Source organism: Pongo abelii, chromosome 20 (assembly GCF_028885655.2).
Source record: "Pongo abelii isolate AG06213 chromosome 20, NHGRI_mPonAbe1-v2.0_pri, whole genome shotgun sequence".
In the NCBI taxonomy this organism is placed as follows: Eukaryota; Metazoa; Chordata; class Mammalia; order Primates; family Hominidae; genus Pongo; species Pongo abelii.
Window position 1 is genome coordinate 18,174,936 of NC_072005.2, and position 17,456 is coordinate 18,192,391.

Consider the following 17,456-nt stretch of genomic DNA (forward strand, 5'->3'; position numbering starts at 1 on the left):
GGGAATCCCCAGCTCCGCCGCAGAGAGCGGGAGGGGGCGTGAGAGGGGAGTTCCGTGCGCGCCCAGCCGGCCCCGCGTGCGTTGCCAGGACGACCGGGCGGGGACGCGGGGCCGCCGGTCGCTCACTGCGCCTGCGCGGGGGTGCTCGCCATTTGCGCCGGGGCTTTCCCGTCGCGCGCCCGCCGAAGAGGGGATGCCGCGCCCAGCGCGCATGCGTTGGCCCCACCCGACCCCCCCCTACCCCGCCCCCAACCCACTCACCCTGAGGGCCGGGGAATCCTCACCCGCCGCAGTGCGCATGGGGGCGGGGCGGGGAAACCGGCTCAAACCGGAGTGGGGTTTGCCGAGGAGGTGGCGGGGGAGGGAGCGAGAGCGGGGTCTTCCCGAGGTTCCCACTCCGGCCCCCGCCGTTGCCTTAGCAACCGGGCGCGCGGGCCGCAGTGCGCGGGCGGCGGCGGCCTCGGGGAAGCCGGGTGGCTCTGCGCCTGCGCGGGGCTCCGCGCCTGCAGCCGGGGTTCCCCCTCGAGCACCGGGGGGACGGCGGGGGAGTAGAGGATGGGCGTGGGGGAGCGGGTGCTGGGGAGGAAGAGACCGTGGGGGAAGAGACGGCGCGGCAGGAGAGAAGGGGAGGAGGGGTGGGTGCCGAGGAGGGGGCGGTGGGGGAAAACGCAATGGGTAGGGACTGTAGGGAGGGGTGCAGGGAGAGGCGAGCCTGGGGATGTGCGCCAGGGAGGGGGTGACGGCGGAGAGCGTAGAGGGAGGGGGACGACAAAGGCGGAGGGGAATGGGAGGGGGAGCTTAGGGAGTAGACAAGGGATATGGACAAGGAGAGGGGTACATTGGGGCAGTGGGGGCGATGGGAGGGGGCGCTGGGGGACACCTTAGGCACCAGCAGTCTCCCGCCCAGCAGATTGGTCTGCGAGGGTGAGGGTTGCTGTGCCAGAAAGTCAGGATCTTCGAGTCCGAGCTTAAGGTTTCCAGACTTAGAAAATAATAATAATAATAATAAAAAATTACAGGTCGCCCACTTAAACTTGACTTTCAGATAAACGAGCAATTTTTTATTATAAGTATGTCCCATTCTGTGTCCTCTACTTTATCCCGCAGCCCTAATCTTGGCTATTGTCGTCCCCCCAACCCCCAATTTACACACCACCTGTCCCTATCCTTTGCGAAAGCTGTGCGGACCCTCGTGGAAGACGCCTTTGTCTCCCGCCTGCCTAGCGCCCCACAGCCCGGCATGTGGGGTGTACCCCCGGCCACCGCCATCCCCTCCCCCAGCCATCTGCTGTCCTCCTGGCCTTGAACAACAGCCTGAAGTCGAGTCCGGGCTAGGCAGGGGAAAGCGCAAAGGTGCAGCACGCACCCTCGGGGATTTTCTAAGCGCTCCTCACCTCCCACGACCTCCAAACCCTCCGCTATGGGCCTGGCCCTGCCGATGCCGCATCGCCCCGCGGGTCCCAGACACCCGCACCTTCTCCTTCTCCAGGAACCTCCAGGGCTCTGCTTTCGGGCAGCCTCCCTCACTCTCTGGGCACAAAAGCACACAGGCACGTAGTAGGTGCTCATGAAAAAAAACATTTGAGGGTGATTTTATGGAGGCAAGTGCAGGTGAGGGAGTGTTGCATTTCTCGACACGGACAACTGCGTCCTCATCCCTTGGGGACATATACCCTCTCTGGGCCTTTGTCCCCTCCAACAAAGCAATTTCCCTTTTATCCTTCCCTTTGGTTTCAAAAAGTGTAAGATAACAAAACACTTTGTTTTGTTATCAAAACAAAATCAAAGGGGGAAAGGTCAGCCCCCCAGGGGTCCCTGGCCCTGGGCTGCCCCCAGCGTCTCCCCCAACACTTCCCCAACTTGCCACGTTCGCTCCTTTTACTTATTCGCCATCGGAACAGTGGAACATTTGCGCCTCCGGCCTGGCTTCTGCTCAACCGGCCAGGAGCTCGATCCCTGCGGATCATTTTCCCCAGGGGCATATTATTCCGGAAACGGGCTGAGCGGTCCCGGGTTGGGGACACGTCGGCTCCTGTGTTTTTAGTTTCGCTGGCCTAGGTGACGCCCCTGCAGAAGACGGCTGTGGATCTGCTGTGCCGTGTCTTGGAGGCATTTCTAGGGCGGCTAGCTGGGCAGAGGGTGGTGCTGTCCCTTTATTTGGAACTAGGTAGCTCCTGGGGTGGTGCTGGGTCGGGAGCGGCCCTCTCCTCCCATCAGCCAGGACCAAGTTGCACCTGGCCCCTCATTCCCAGGGGCGGAGAGAGGAGAAGAGAAGATGAAAGAGCAAGCAAGTTCATACCAGGGGTTGAGGGCAGTGAGAACAGTAAACCAGGGCGACGTGCCCAGAGAAGGGGCGACTCTAGGGAAGAGGCGACCTTGGATGGAGCCCTGAAGACCACGGGTGGGAACAGGGGGTAAGGAGAGCCAGGGAAGGGCGATCCTGGCCCAAGAAACCGCAGATGCAAAGGCTCTGAGGCTGAACCGGTTAGGGGGAGACGCTGGGCGTGTCCAGAATCTGGTGGGCGGTCCAGGGAGACCGCGGAGGGATTGGAACAAAGGGTGGGCGTTGGGGGGGCAGACCGCGCCGGCCTGTGAGGAGTCAGGGTGCTCCTCTTGGTTCAAGAAGAGAAGGGAGGTGGGGGGAGGGCGATCATGCGGGACAGGGACGTGACCTGTCACACGGGTGAGGACTGAAGTCTGTGGCTGCGTCAGGGAGAAGGACTGTGGCGGGGACAGGAGGAGTCGCGGGACTGGGGAGGGTTTTCGGGCTCCACTGGGCGACTTGGGGTCCACAGGGCGTGGGGGAATCCCCTGATCATGGGTGTCCTTGTCACCTCTGCAGCCTGACTCTCCTTCACCGTGTCTGACTAAAGCATGGGTCGCAGCCTTCCCCAACAGGGGCGAGAAGTCTCCCCCGGGGATGGTGCTGGGTGGCACCCCTTGTCCTCGGCTCCTGCGAACCCACCGGCTCTCTGCCTCCACGGTGCAGACCCGAAGGCCTCCTCCCCTTTGTTCTTTTTCCCTCCACACGGTCACGGTCACACCGGCGGCTCCCTCTGAGCGCATCTCACACACAATGGGGGTGGGGGGTGCGCTCCCAATTTCCCCTCCCCTCAGTATCGGCGTCCCCGAGCCCCGCCCGCGCCACGGAATCCCGGCCTCCAGACCCCGCCCGGGAAGCTCGTTACCTTTCCAGAGAGGCTCCCCGCCGGGGGGCTGGGGAGGGGGGAGGGCTATTTTTGGAATGAATGGAAGAAAAGAGAGGAAAAAAAACAAAAAACAAAAACCAGAATGGAGGTTTGTAGAAGCCTCCCCGCTTCCAAGAGGAACCCCCCTCCCTGTCCCCCGCCCCAGACCAAGGCTGAAGGTGGGTGGGGGTTCAGAGACGGGGCGGGGCAGGGGACTTCGGGGAGGAACACGGTGGTCTGAGCTGGAGCCACGCTTTCTGTTGGAGGGGGCAGCTGAAGGAGAACAGTAAGACATATCCGGCGGCCCCACGGACTCGGAGAGCTGGAGGGACCCCGGAGGTGGGCACTTGTCCAGTCGCTAAAGGGAAACTGAGGCTCAGAAAGGGGCTTGGCAGGGCCGAGGTCATGGGAAGGGCTTGCCCCTGGACTTCTCCCTCCCATCGCCTACCGAGCCAGACCCCGGGAGCCACATTGTTCTAAGGTGGCAGAGTGACCTTCACAACTCTGCCACCCAAGCCCGGGCCAGTCAGGCTCAAGGGGTCCCTAATCGCGCAGGTTGGGGGGAGGGTGTCACCAGCCCAACAATGAAATAGAGAAGTTTTCTGTGGTTTGGTTCTGGCCACCCAGGCTTCCCCTTCCTAGCTGGGACCTTCCAGCCCGGTCAACGTCGCCAGCTGCCCGAAGCCTCTGGGTCCCCCGATCCTCCCCAGTGGCGTGGTGGGGAGGCTTTAATTGTCTGCCTTCCTCTCTCCCTGACTCTCTTCTTTCCTGGAGCTGGGAGAGCGGCCCCCCAGAGTGAGGGGAGCAGCCCTGTTCCGTGCTGCTGGGACACTGGGCCCTAGCCAGGGGCTTCCGCTCTCCGGGCCTCAGTTTCCCCGTCTGTAAGATGAGCACCTTGGGCCAGAGGCGGCAGAGGGTCCTCCCGTCTCTTTGACCGTTTTCTAAGATTTGCTGTCACGCCCCTGGTTGGAGGGGGGGAGAGTGGGCTTTGGCGAGAGACCTGGAGGGGGATTCCATCCCTGCTCTAGAGGAGACGCCTTGCAGGGGGGAGGGCCCGGGCTGTGGCCGCGACGGGCTGCCTCCCTCGGCCTGCGGGGTCCGCGCCCCCTCCCCGGGCGGCGGGGCGGGGCCCAGGTCGGCGGGGAGGGGGTCGGCTCTGCGGCGGCGCGCGCACACCCTCCCGGCTCACACGCCCTTGCCCGGCCGTGCACTTGTCTTCGCGCTCGGGCAGGGCGCAGGGACTCCGGCTGCGGCGGCCGACTCCGGCCGGTGAGTGGCAGTGGGGGGCACGGCGGGGAGCGTTCGGTCCCGGCGGCGGTCCCCTTCTCTTTGGTGGGCGGATTGGTCAAAGCTTGCCGGACTCCGGGAATTCAAAGGGGAGCTGCGGGAGGAGGGGGGCATCCCTTCTTCAACCCCTGCCTCCAACACCGATCCCGGGAGTCAGCTCCTGACCCCACCCCCATGCCCTGTGAGGAGGGGGTTCCTGCTTCCAGGTCTGGGGATGCGCAGACATCCCCCTCCTTCCGCGAGGTGAAGGTGGGGACATGGGGATCCTCCACGCCTGCACCCTCCTCAGTGGTGGGGGGAAAGGAGCGCTGGTTCCCGTTGCCCCCTCCTCCCTCTCTGTCCCCTCAGGTTTCTCCCTTTCTCCTTGCGTGGTGGCGGGGATTCCCTGTGTTGGCCCCGCTGCGCAGTGGAGGGAACCCCCCACCTGCCAGCCTACTGTGCGCTGGGCTCCGGGCTCCTGTTCTTTTCCCTAAGCTCCCTCCCTTCCCCCCTCCCCTCTCCCGGACAGGAGGAGGGGCCGAGGCCCAGAGAGGGTTACCACTTGCCCAAGGTCACCCAGCTGGGCTGGGGCAGAGCAGGTTTCTGGTCAGATCCACGAATCCCGGGACCCAGCTGGTGAGGTCAGCTCTGGGATCCCCTGCCCCCGCCGCCGTTTAACCCTGAGCGTGGCGTGCCAGGGCCCCAGAACTGGGGGGATTCCTTACTTTCTCCAAGTTTCTCCTCCGGCTAGAGACCCAGACAGGACTGAGCCAACAAGCCCCGGCCTCGCTCTCTTCCGGGGCTCCCAGATCTCACCTCTTATTGTCCCCCCTGTGCCCCCCCCCCAGCCTCCTCAGGCTGCCCAAGACCTCATCAAAGGAAATCCCTGGGGGGAGGGGGCTTATAGATGGGGAAGTCAAAGCTTCTGGAGCCACAGAGGAGAGAATTTTTACTCCGACGCGGCAACCTGCTGAGTGACCTTGGACAAGGCCCTGCCCTCCCAAGGCTAGGGTCAGCACCAAGCCCTCCAGGCTGGAACAGGTGGCCCCTGAGCCATCCAGGGTGACCATTGCCCGGATCCCAGGTCCTGGTGAGAGAAAGGGCAGCTGGGGGTTTCCCCTTCAGTCCTGTTCTGGGGTCTGGCATTGCCCCTGCCCACCATGGGGGTGTCCTTTTCTGCCCCCTTCTCCAGAATCGGACTTGGGTACCGTGTGCTTCCATAAGCCGTCTGCAGACAGCGCTAAATAGATGGAGGGAGTACCCCAAGGGAGCTACAGGCCCCTAGGGCAGCTTCAGAGCTGGGGAGCAAGAGTTCAGCTGGTCTGCCAAGCGAGGTAGTTCACAACTGTAATCCCAACGCTTTGGAAGGGCGAGGCAAGCTCAGGAGTTCGAGACCAGCCTGGGCAACGTACTGAAACCCTGTCTCTACAAAAAATAAAAAAAATTAGCCAGGCGTAGTGGTGCACACTTGTAGTCCAAGCTACTTGGGGGCCGAAGGTGGGAGGATTGCTTGAGCCCAGGAAGTCAAGGCTGCAGTGAGCCATGTTCATGTGACTGCACTCCAGCCTGGGTGACAAAATGTCACCTCCCTGAATGTCACCCACCTAGATCTCCCCATGGTAAAGGAACTAGGGGCAATGTGAGGGGGTGAGCAGGAACAGCATTGGGAAAGACAAAGCATTCAGTGTCTAGCGTCCGGAGCCCAGTGAAAGGAGGAGTAGCCTTAGGTAGGGGACATGGAAGAGGTGGGGCTAGCCCAGGGCCCCATTGGAGCGATAAAGCCACTGATCTTAAGCTTCCTGAAAGCTTAGGAGATGACCCAGCTCAGCAACACCAAGTCGGAGCGCAGATCTGCTCTAAAGACCATTGTATGTAATAGGCTGAAGCAGGTGGGTCCCCTTTGGCCAGGAGTTCGAGTCCAGCCTGGCCAACACAGCAAAACCCCATCTCTACTAAAAATACAAAAAGTAGCCGGGCATGGTGGCAGGCACTTGTAATCCCAGATACTTGGGAGGCTGAGGCAGAAGAATTGTTTGAACCTTGGAGGCAGCAGTTGCAGTGAGCTGAGATCATATCACTACACTCCAGCCTGGGTGACAGAGCAAGACTCTGTCTCAAAAAAATAAAAAATAAAAAAGACCATTGTAGTCCGGGAGCTGTCTGCACCCTACTGTTTTGGGTCCCCCGCCTCCACCCCGCACCCCCTGTCTGATCATTACAGATCTCAAAGGGACAGGAAAGGCAGCAGCAACCACCCTCTCTCCCAGTCAAGTGGTCACCAGCAGGACTGAAGGGGACAGCCCCTTTGCAGTGGCTCGGCGAGGAGACCCCTGCACCCTAGGGTGAGTGAGTCCCAGACTTGGGTCACCTTTGGGGATGGGGGTTGCTCAGGGGATGGATAGAAAAATTGGTAACTGGGCAGGCTAGGTGGCTCATGCCTGTAATCCCAGCACTTTGGGAGCTGAGACAGGTGGATCACTTGAGGTCAGGAGTTCGAGGCCAGTTTGGCCAACATGGCGAAACCCCGTCTCTACAAAAAATACAAAAATTACCCGGGGATGGTGGTGGGCACCTGTAATCTTAGCTACTTGGGAGGCTGAGGCAGGAGGACCACTTGAATCCAGAAGGCAGAGGTTGCAGTGAGCCAAGATCGCGCCACTGCACTCCAGCCTGGGTGACAGAGCAAAGCTCTGTTTCAAAAAAAAAAAAAAGGTGACCTGAGGAAAAAGTGCCAGCTTTTGAAATAATAACAAACTGGGTACAGTGGCGTGCACCTGTGGTCCTAGCTACTCGGAAGACTAAGGTGGGAGTATCAAGAGTCCAGGAGTTCGAGGCTGCAGTGAGCTATGATCATGCTTGTGAATGGCCACTGCACTCCAGCCTAGGCAACAGAGCGAGACCCCCATCTCTTTAATTAAAAAAAAAAAAAAAAAAAAGGCCAGGCGTGGTGGCTTACGCTTGTAATCACATCACTTTGGGAGGCCAAGGCAGGCAGATCACCTGAGGTCAGGAGTTCGAGACCAGCCTGGCCAACAGGGTGAAACCCCCATCTCTACTAAAAATACAAAATTAGCCAGGCATGGTGCTGCATGCCTGTAATCCCAGCTACTTGGGAGGCTAAGGCAGAAGAATCGCTTGAACCCAGGAGGTGGAAGTTGCAGTGAGCCGAGATTGCGCCATTGCACTCCAGCCTGGGCAACAAGAGTGAAACTCCATCTCCAAAAAAAAAAAGAAAGCAAAATAATAATAATAAAATTATTATTATATCATATATATCATGATGATGATAGCAAGGACTATGCTTTCTAGAGCCTCTGGGGAGTTACTGTCCACTTTCTTTGATCACTGGAGTTGGGGAACCTATTCAGAGAGGCCAGATGACCTAGAAGTGGGGTGTTGAGCCAGGTTGGAAGAGCTCTGTCCCACCACTCCCGCCCCCTACCCCCCACACACAGCCTCTACCTCCCGGCTCTCGTGGTCTCGCTGGAGACAGCCCCCAGGGTAGGCCAGCTCTGTGGAAGGCAGCTCCTGTGCTCCTTTCTCCAGTGAACTTTTTTTTTTTTTAGTTTTGTTTTGTTTTGTTTGTTTGTTTTGAGATGGAGTCTGACTCTGTCGCCCAGGCTGGAGCGCAGTGGCATGATCTTGGCTCATTGCAACCTCTGCCCCCCACCCCCTGGGTTCAAGCGATTCTCCTGCTTCAGCCTCCCAAGTAGCTGGGATTACAGGCATGCGCCACCACGCCCAGCTAATTTTTGTATTTTCAGTAGAGACAGAGTTTCACCATGTTGGCCAGGCTAGTCTCAAACTCCTGACCTCAGGTGATCCACCTGTCTTGGCCTCCCAAAGTGCTGGGATTACAGGCGTGAGCCACTGAGCCAGGCCTCCTTGGTGAACATTGACTGACATCCAGGGTCAGCACTAAGCTGCCCATGGGGGTGTGGAGAAAACAGAGGTGGTGGTCATTTAGTCAGTCAACAAACACCGAGCAAGCTAGCTACTGTCTGCCAGGCCCTAGGCTGGATGCTGGGATGCAATAAGGACAAAGGCCAGCCCAGGTCAGCCCTTGTGGAATTTCATGGGGCATCAATTAAGCAAGTGTTTTGTGCTGGATACAGTGGCTGATGCCTGTGATCCCAGAACTTGGGAGGCCAAGACAGGAGGATCACTTGAGCTCAGGAGCTTGAGACCAGCCTGGGCAATGTAGCAAGACCCCATCTCTACAATTTTTTTTTTTTTTTTTAATTAACCAGTGGGATGGTGCATGCGTGTGGTCCCAGTTACTCTGGAAGCTGAGATGGGGGGATCACTTGAGCCCAAGAGGTCGAGGATACAGTGGGCTATGATTGCACCAGTGTACTGTAGTCTGTAGACTCAGAAAGAAAGCGAGAAAGAGAAAGGGGGTGGGGTGTGGTGGCTCATGCCTGTAATCCCAGCACTTTGGGAGGCCGAAGTGGGCAGATAATGAGGTCTGGAGATAGAGACCATCCTGCGTGGTGAAACCCCATCTCTACTAAATACAAAAAATTAGCCAGGGGTGATGTCGAGAGTGCCTGTAATCCTAGCTACTCAGGAGGCTGAGGCAGGCAGGAGAATCGCTTGAACCAGGGAGTTGGAAGTTGCAGTGAGCCGAAATCGCGGCACTGCACTCCAGCCTGGCAACAGAGCGAGACTCCGAGACTCTGTCTCAAAAAAAAAAAAAAAAAACAGAGAAAGGGAGGGAGGGAGGAAGGAAGGAAGGAAGGAAAGGATGGAGGGAGAGAGAGAGAGAAAAAAAAGGAGAGGAGAGGAGAGAGGAGGAGAGGGGAGGGGAGGGGACGGTGGGGAAGGGGAAAGGGAAAAGGAAAGGGGAAAGGCAAAGGGAGAAAAGAGAGAGAGGGAGGGTGGGAGGGAGGGAGAGAGAAAAAAAGAAGGAAGGAAAGAAGGAAGGAAGGAAGAAAAGAAAGAAGAAAGAGGAAGGGAGAGAGGGAAGGAAGAAAATTGTTTTATATTAAGAAGAAAATAGAATATAAGGATGTATTAGTGACAGAGGAGCAGGCAAGCCTCTTGTAAAAGTCAGAGAGGCCTCTCTAGGGCAGTGATCATGAGCTGAGCCTGAAGGACGAGGAGGAACTGGCCTGCTGACAGCTGGGGGAACAGCATACCCAGCAGAGGGAACCACATGTGCAAAGGTCCTGAGGTGGGAATGAGCTTGGCGTGTTTGAGGAACAATGAGGAGGCTGCTGTGGCTGGAACAGAGTGAGTGGGAGAGAGGAGGAAGATGAAGGCAAGAAGATCGGCAGGTAGGAGCCAAGCTACAAGGAACTCAGGGGCTGCGGTGAGGGTGTGGACTTCAGAGCAATGGGGAACCATGGCAGGTCTGTGAGCAGGGGAGAGGCATGGTCTCAGTTAGGATTTTCAGAAGCCTTGTGGCTGCTGTGGAGAGCAGGGCAGGAGTGGAGGTGGCAGGAGCCCAGAGTGGAGGCCCGGGAGATGTCTGGTGGTTTTAGCTGGGTTGGTACCAGGGTAGGGCCTCAGATGGAAAAAAGTGGGCACATTCTGGGACTGGGTTGGGGATGGAGGATGAAATGTGGCCAGGTTTCCATCTCATGCCAAGGAGCTACTGTGAGAGAAGGGAGCACTCATTGTGCTTGGGGAAACCTGGGAAGGCAGCCTGGAGGAGGTGCTCTTTGGGCTAAGTCTGGAAGGTCAAGTAGAAGTTTGCCAGCAGATAAGGCTGGGGTCATGTGGGATATAACTGCTCAAATGCCAGGGGGTCACTGAGCACCCAGAATCTGGGCGACATGATCAGATTTGTAATCAAGAAAAATCCCTGTAATCCCAGCACTTTGGGAGGCCAAGGTAAGAGGATCACTTGAGGACAGGAGTTCAAGAACAGCCTCAGCAACATGGCAAGACCCCATCTCTACAAAAGGAAAAAAAAATAGCCAGGCATGGTGGCACACACATGTAGCCCCAGCTACTCAGGAGGCTGAGGTGGGAGGATCACTTGAGGACAGGAGATCGAGGCTGCAGTGAGCTCTGACTGCACCACTGCACTCCAAACTGCTGTGAGACAAAGGGAGACCCTGTCTCTCTTTTTTTTTTTTTTTTTTTGATACAGGGTCTCGCTGTGTCATCCAGGCTACAGTGCAGTGATGCAATCTCAGCTCACTGCAACCTCCACCTCCCAGGGCTCAAGTGATTCTCGTGCCTTAGCCTCCTGGGTAGCTTGGGACTATAGATAGGTGCCTGCCACCGTGCCCGGCTAATTTTTATTTTATTTACATATATTTTTAATTGTATTTATTTATTTATTTATTTATTTTGAGACGGAGTCTTGCCTCGTCACCCAGGCTGGAGTGCAGTGGCGCTATCTCGGCTTACTGCAAGTTCCGCCTTCCAGGTTCACACCATTCTCCTGCCTTAGCCTCTTGAGTAGCTGGGACTACAGGCGCCCGCCACCATGCCCGGCTAATTTTTTTTTTGTATTTTTAGTAGAGACGGGGTTTCACCATGTTAACCAGGTTGGTCTCAGTCTCCTGACTTCATGATCCACCCGCCTCGGCCTCCCAAAGTGCTGGGATTACAGGCGTAAGCCACCGCGCCCGGCCCTATTTATTTATTTATTTATTTTGGAGACGGAGTCTTGCTCTGTCGCCCAGGCTGGAGTGCAATGACGTGATCTCGGCTCACTACAACCTCTGCTTCCTGGGTTCAAGCGATTCTCCTGCCTCCTGCCTCAGCCTCCCGAGTAGCTGGGATTACATGCATGCGCCACCACGCCCGGCTAATTTTTTTTATTTTTAGTAGAGACGGGGTTTCATCATGTTGGCCACACTGGTCTTGTTTTTTTTTTTTTTTGACACAGAGTCTCGCTCTGTCGCCCAGGCTGGAATGCAGTGGTGCGATCTTGGCTCACTGCAACCTCCGCCTCCTAGGTTCAAGTGATTCTCTGCCTCAGGCTCCCGAGTAGCTGGGATTGCAGGCGCCTGCCACCATGCCTGGCTAATTTTTGTATTTTTAGTAGAGACGGGGTTTCACCATGTTGGCCAGGCTGATCTTAAACTCCTGACCTCATGATCCACCCACCTCGGCCTCCCAAAGTGCTGGGATTAAAGGCGTGAGCCACTGCACCCGGTTATATTTTTTAAATTTATTCTTTATTTTAGTAGAGACGGGGTTTCATCATGTTGCCCAGGCTGGTCTTGAATCCCTGAGCTCAGGCAATCAGCCCAACTTGGCTTCCCAAAGTGCTAGGATTACAGGCATGAGCCATGGGACCCTGTCTCTTAAAAATAAAAAAAGATTCCCTCTAGGTGGGGGGGCTCTGGGGGAGGTTACACCCGAGTGAAAGAGTTCAAGAGGTGCTTTTGAAATAGTCCAGGTCAGCTGGACGCGGTGGCTCAGGCCTATAATCCTAGCACTTTGGGAGGCTGAGGTGGGTGGATCACGAGGTTGGGAGTTTGAGACCAACCTGGCCATCATGGTGAAACCCCGTCTCTACTAAAAATACAAAAATTAGCCGAGCGTGATGGTGGGCGCCTGTAATCCCAGCTACTCAGGAGGCTGAGGCAGGAGAATCGCTTGAACCCAGGAGGTGGAGGTTGCAGTAAGCGGAGATTGTGCCACTGCACTCCAGCCTGGGCAACAGAGTGGGACTCCATCTCAAAAAAACAAAACAAAAAAACAAAAAAAAAAGAAAAAGAAATAGTTCAGGTAATGGTCAGGCCAGTAGCAGCTGTAAGCATTCATGTAGCGCTAGTGCTGAACCTCATGCCACTGGCCTCCAGTGAGGCTGTATCATTGCCTTGCAGAGGAAATGGAGGCTCAGAGTTGCCAGTCCCTTGTCCGCAATCACTGCCTTCATTGCTGTGGCTGCCACCACAAATGACCATGAGCTGGATGACTTACAACCACAGAAAGTTGGCCGGGCAGGGTGGCTCACGCCTGTAATCCTAGCACTTTGGGAGGCCGAGGCGGGCGGATCACCTGAGGTCAGGAGTTCGAGACCAGCCTGGCCAACATGGTGAAACCTTGTCTTTACTAAAGATACAAAAATTAGCCAGGCGTGGTGGTGGGTGCCTATAATCCCAGCTACTCGGGAGGCTGAGGCAGGAGAATCGCTTGAACCTGGGAGGCGGAGGTTGCAGAGAGCCAGGATCTCACCACTGCACTCCAGCCTGGGTGACAGGAGCGAAACTCTGTCTCAAAAAAAAAAGAAAAGAAAAACATACAAAAAGTTGTGCTCTCACAGTTCTAGAGGCCAGAAGTCCAAAATCAAGGTGTTGGTGGTGTCGCCTTCCCTCCGGAGGCTCTCAGGAGGATCCTTTCCTGCCTCTTCCAGCCTCTGGTGGCTCCTGGTGTTCTTTGGCTGTGTCACCCCTACCTCTGCCTCTGTTTTCACATGACCTTCTCCCTTTTTGTCCATCTGTATCCTCATATGGGCTTCTTATTAAAAAAAAACAGTTGTTGGATCAGAGGCTGCCCTAATCTACCATGAGCCCCTCTTCATCGGGTGGGCTGAGGCGGGTAGATCACTTGAGGCCAGGAGTTCGAGACCAACCTGGTCAACATGGTGAAACTCCGTCTCTATTAAAAATATAAAAATTACCTGGCTGTGGTGGTGCGCGTCTGTAATCTCAGCTACTCAGGAGGCTGAGGCAGGAGAATTGTGTGAACCCAGGAGGCGGAGGTTGCAGTGAGCCGAGATCACACCACTGCACTCCAGCCTGGGCAACAGAGTGAGACTCTGACTCAAAAAAAAACAAACAAACAAACCCAGAAACCAGTTATTAGATGAGAGCCAGAACTAACCCACTATGACCCCCTCTTCATTTAACTACATCTGCAAAAACCTTATTTCCAGGCCAGGCACAGTGGCTCACGCTTATAATCCCAGCACTTTGGGAGGCCGAGATGGGAGCCTCACTTGAGCCCAGGAATACGAGAGCAGCCTGGGCAACATAATGAGACCTCGTCACTACATTTAAAAACAAAAAGAAAAGAAAAAGAAACAGGAGAATCTCTTGAGCCCGAGAGATAGAGGCTGCGATGAGCGTGATGGTGCCACTGCACTCCAGCGTGGGTGAGAGAGTGAGACCCAGCTTCAAAAACAAAAGAAAAAAAAAGAAAAGAAAACCCTATTTTCTTTCTTTCTTTCTTTTTCTTTTCTTTTTTTTTTTTTTTTGAGACAGAGTCTTGCTCTGTTGCCCAGGCTGGAGTGCAATGGCACAATCTTGGCTCACTGCAACCTCTGCTTCCTGGGTTCAAGCAATTCTCCTGCCTCAGCACCCCCTAGTAGCTAAGATTACAGGCACATGCTACCATGCTCAGCTAATTTTTATATTTTTAGTAGAAACAGAGTTTCACCATATTGGCTAGGCTGGTCCTGGTCTGGAATTCCTGACCTCAGGTGATCCACCTCGGCCTCCCAAAGTGCTGGGATTACAGGCATGATCCACTGAGCCTGGCCAAAAAAAACCCTATTTTCAAATAAGGTCTGAGGTTCTGGGGAGGACTTAAATTTTGGGTGGACACCATTCAAACCAGTCCACCTGTGTAGCAAGACATTGGGCTTTGGAGTCAAACCTTTGTTCCTCTATGGGGCTGCCATAGTGGGGAGAGAGGGGTGCCCTGGAGCAAATTTATGGGATCGGTTGGACCCACTGGATGTAGGGGTGGTAGAGGAAGGAGGCTAGAGCCTTCTAGCCTGAGCATGAGGAGGGAGGGGCGCTCATGTCTGAATGGACAGGATGGGACAGTCCCAGGGTGGGGCCCCTGGTTGGCATGACAGGGGCTCCCCGACAGCCTTGGATGCTTTTTGGGGACTCCTTGCTTATGATGGAGCTGCTACCCTGCCTGCCTGTCGCCCCTAGGCCCCCACCTCCTCCTCTAGGGCTGAGAACACAGCAGGCAGCCCATGGGGAGGACTGGGAAGGATCAGGCCCAGTCCCTCCCGTCCCATCCTGGGCCCCTTTTTCCTCCATGTTCTGTCTGCAGGGCCCTTGTGTATTTATCATATCAAAGCCGGTCTTGTCTTCTGGCCTGAAACTGAGAGTTTGGGGAACTTTGTGTGTCTTTATCACCACAGTGTCCCTGCCTTAGAGTACAAGTCCTGCATACAGGAGGTGCTCAGTAGATGTTGATGGAAGGAATCGCAGGTCCCTGAATCCCAAGAGCTCAGGAACAAGCCCTCTGCGACACCTGCCCCAGCTCCCACCCTGGTATTCCTGCTCCCCTTCCTGCCCCTGCAGTTCCCAGGAGCCCGAGGGAGCCAATACTCCAGATCTTGTTGTTTTTTTTTTTTGAGATGGTGTCTTGCACTGTCATCCAGGCTGGAGTGTAGTGGCATGACCTCGGCTCACTGCAACCTCTGCCTCCCGGGTTCAAGCGATCTTCTGCCTCAGCCTCCCAAGTAGCTGGGATTACAGCGCCACCACGCCCGGCCAATTTTTTGTATTTTTTAGTAGAGATGGGGTTTCACTATGTTGGCCAGGCTGGTCTTGAACTCCTGACCTCATGATCCGCCTGCCTTGGCCTCCCAAAGTGCTGGGATTATAGGCATGAGCCACCACGCCCAGCCTTTTTTTTTTTTTTTTTTTTTTTTTGAGGCGGAGTCTCACTCTGTCAAGCCCAGGCTGGAGTGCAGTGGCGCGATCTCGGTTCACTGCAAGCTCCGCCTCCTGGGTTCACGCCATTCTCCTGCCTCAGCCTCCAGAGTAGCTGGGATTACAGGCGCCCGCCATCACACCACGCCCGGCTAAGTTTTTTGTATTTTTAGTAAAGACGGGGTTTCACCGTGTAGCCAGGATGGTCTCGATCTCCTGACCTCATGATCCGCCTGCCTCAGCCTCCCAAAGTGCTGAGATTACAGGAGTGAGCCACTGCACCCGGCTGCCTTTTTTTTTTTTTTTTGAGACAGAGTCTCACTCTGTCACCCAGGCTGTAGTGCAGTGGCACAATCTTGGCTCACTGCAACCTCCACCTCCCAAGTTCAAGCGATTCTCCTGCCTCTCAGCCTCCCAAGTAGCTGGGATTACAGGTGCCCACCACCACGCCAGGCTAATTTTTTGTATTTTTGGTAGAGACAGTTTCACCATGTTGGCCAGGCTGGTCTCGAACTCCTGACCTCAGGTGATCTGCCCTCTTTGTCCTCCCGAAGTGCTGAGATTATAGGTATGAGCCACCACACCTAGCTCAAATGATTTCTCTTCTAAGAGATCTCCCCGACCACCCTAACTCAAGTCTCCCTGTCCTCGTTCTTAGTTCTTTCAACTTTATTGGATCTCTTCCTGATACTTCTGATACTTTTTTTTTTTTTTTTTTTTGAGGTAGGGTCTTGCTTTGTTGCCCAGGCTGGAGGGCAGAGGTATGATCACAGCTCACTGTGGTCTCCACCTCCTGGGCTCAAGCGATCTTCCTGCCTCAGCCGCCCCGAGTTGCTGGGACTACAGGCACATGGCTCCACGCCTAGCTAATTTTCAAAAAATTTTTGTAGAGACAGGTTCTCGCTATGTTGCCTAGGCTGGACAGTACTTTTGTGTATCTAAAATTCTCAGTTTTATTTCCATTTTTGGAGAGGGTTGTCCCCCTCTTCTAGAAAGCCAGCTTCAAGAGGGGCACGGTTTGTATCTCTCTAGGGTGCTGCATTCCCCAGCACCAGGCTCAGAGAAGGGGCTACGTGGATATGTGAATGAATGAATGAATTAGTGAATGAATGAATGAATCAGTGAATAAATAAATGGCTGAATGAGTGAATATCTTACTCACCCTTGCCATCCTGACACTCAGTGGGGCCCAGGTTCCAGCTTCCATCCAGGCAGCCCGGGCTGGGTCCAAGATTTCGGTGGATGCACATGTGGAGGGGTGCTGGGGATGGAGGTGTAGGGAGATGCTCATGTGGCCAGGCCACTCCCTGCTCAGGCCACTACCTTTGTGTCCCTCAGCTCCTGTGAACATCTTCCAGTTCTCCTGCACCCAGACCCTGAGTCACTGCCCAGAGACCAGAGGCCCAGCCCTCAGGCCCCCTGCGGAGGGGCTTGCTGTCCAGCCGCCTCCACCATGCTTGACGTTTGCAGAGGACACAGCCTGTGCGCAAGGCAGTTTCCCAGGGCATGAGTCCCGGGGGCGTCTTGGCTGCCTGACAGGCTCACTTGCAGGCTTCTTGGGTCTCTTCCAGCCAACCATGGGCTGGTGAGAGGCTCTGCCTGGAACGGAGACCCAGACGGCCCCCACCAGAAGTCCCACCTCCATCCAACCTGACTCCCATTCATGCTGCCGACCTTGTCTCTGAGGGGTGGGATTCCAGCAGGTGGCAGGACTGACTCAGGTGGGAGGCAAGGCCGTTGATCACCAGATTGATTGTCCAAGTTCCACTTCTTGATGGGGGCAGTCCCCGATCCCTCAGGGCAGGTGAATGCAAAGGAGAACAAACAGAGGTCTTTTCAGAGGGAGAAGGTGGGTACAGGGGCTTCAGGGCGTGGGCAGGGATGCAGGAGATTGGGGGCAGTGGAGTGCTGTGGCTGATGTTTTTGTGAATTTCGGGACAGTTACATGTTAGACTTGAATTCAAAAAGCATCTGGCCGGGCGCAGTGGCTCACACCTGTAATCCCAGCACTTTGGGAGTGGATCGCTTGAGGTTAGGAGTTCGAGACCAGCCTAGCCAACATGGTGAAACCCCGTCTCTACTAAAATTACAAAAATTAGCCAGGTTTGGTGGTGCATGCCTGTAATCCCAGCTACATTGGAAGGCTGAGGCATGAGAATTGCTTGAACCCTGGAGGTGGAGGTTTAAAGGTTGCAATGAGTGGAGATCGTGCTGCTGCACTCCAGCCTGGGCGACAGAGTGAGACTCTGTCTCAAAAAAAAAAGAAAAAAAAATGTCAGATGCTACAGCCTGTGCAAGCAGACCAGGGTCAGCCCGTGGGCATGGTATGCTTCTCGTGGCTCAGGGACCCCTGCAAGGGCTGGGTTGAGCTGTCAGGGGCCAGGAGCATTGAATGTGGTTCAGGGATGTGCCCAAT

The 17,456-nt window shown here is 55.7% G+C and overlaps 1 protein-coding gene across 6 annotated transcripts in view; it reads left to right on the forward strand.

The window, feature by feature from the left end:
• Nucleotides 1-3,154: 3,154 nt before the first annotated feature.
• The window catches only part of KCNN1 (potassium calcium-activated channel subfamily N member 1), a 49,137-nt gene continuing 34,835 nt past the window's right edge, over nucleotides 3,155-17,456 (forward strand). For 2 of the 6 annotated variants that reach the window (XR_008516190.1, XM_054538749.2), the window contains exons 1-3: nucleotides 4,349-4,457; nucleotides 6,676-6,796; nucleotides 16,379-16,889. Coding sequence is in view for 2 of the 6 variants with exons in the window: in XM_054538749.2 (XP_054394724.1) it covers nucleotides 16,815-16,889 (75 nt within the window). In the remaining 4 variants the exon portion in view is untranslated. Of the gene's footprint in view, nucleotides 3,528-4,348; nucleotides 4,458-6,675; nucleotides 6,797-16,378; nucleotides 16,890-17,456 lie in introns of those variants that run through there. The other 4 variants (XM_054538750.2, XM_054538751.2, XM_024237857.3 and 1 more) reach the window with 4 other exon arrangements.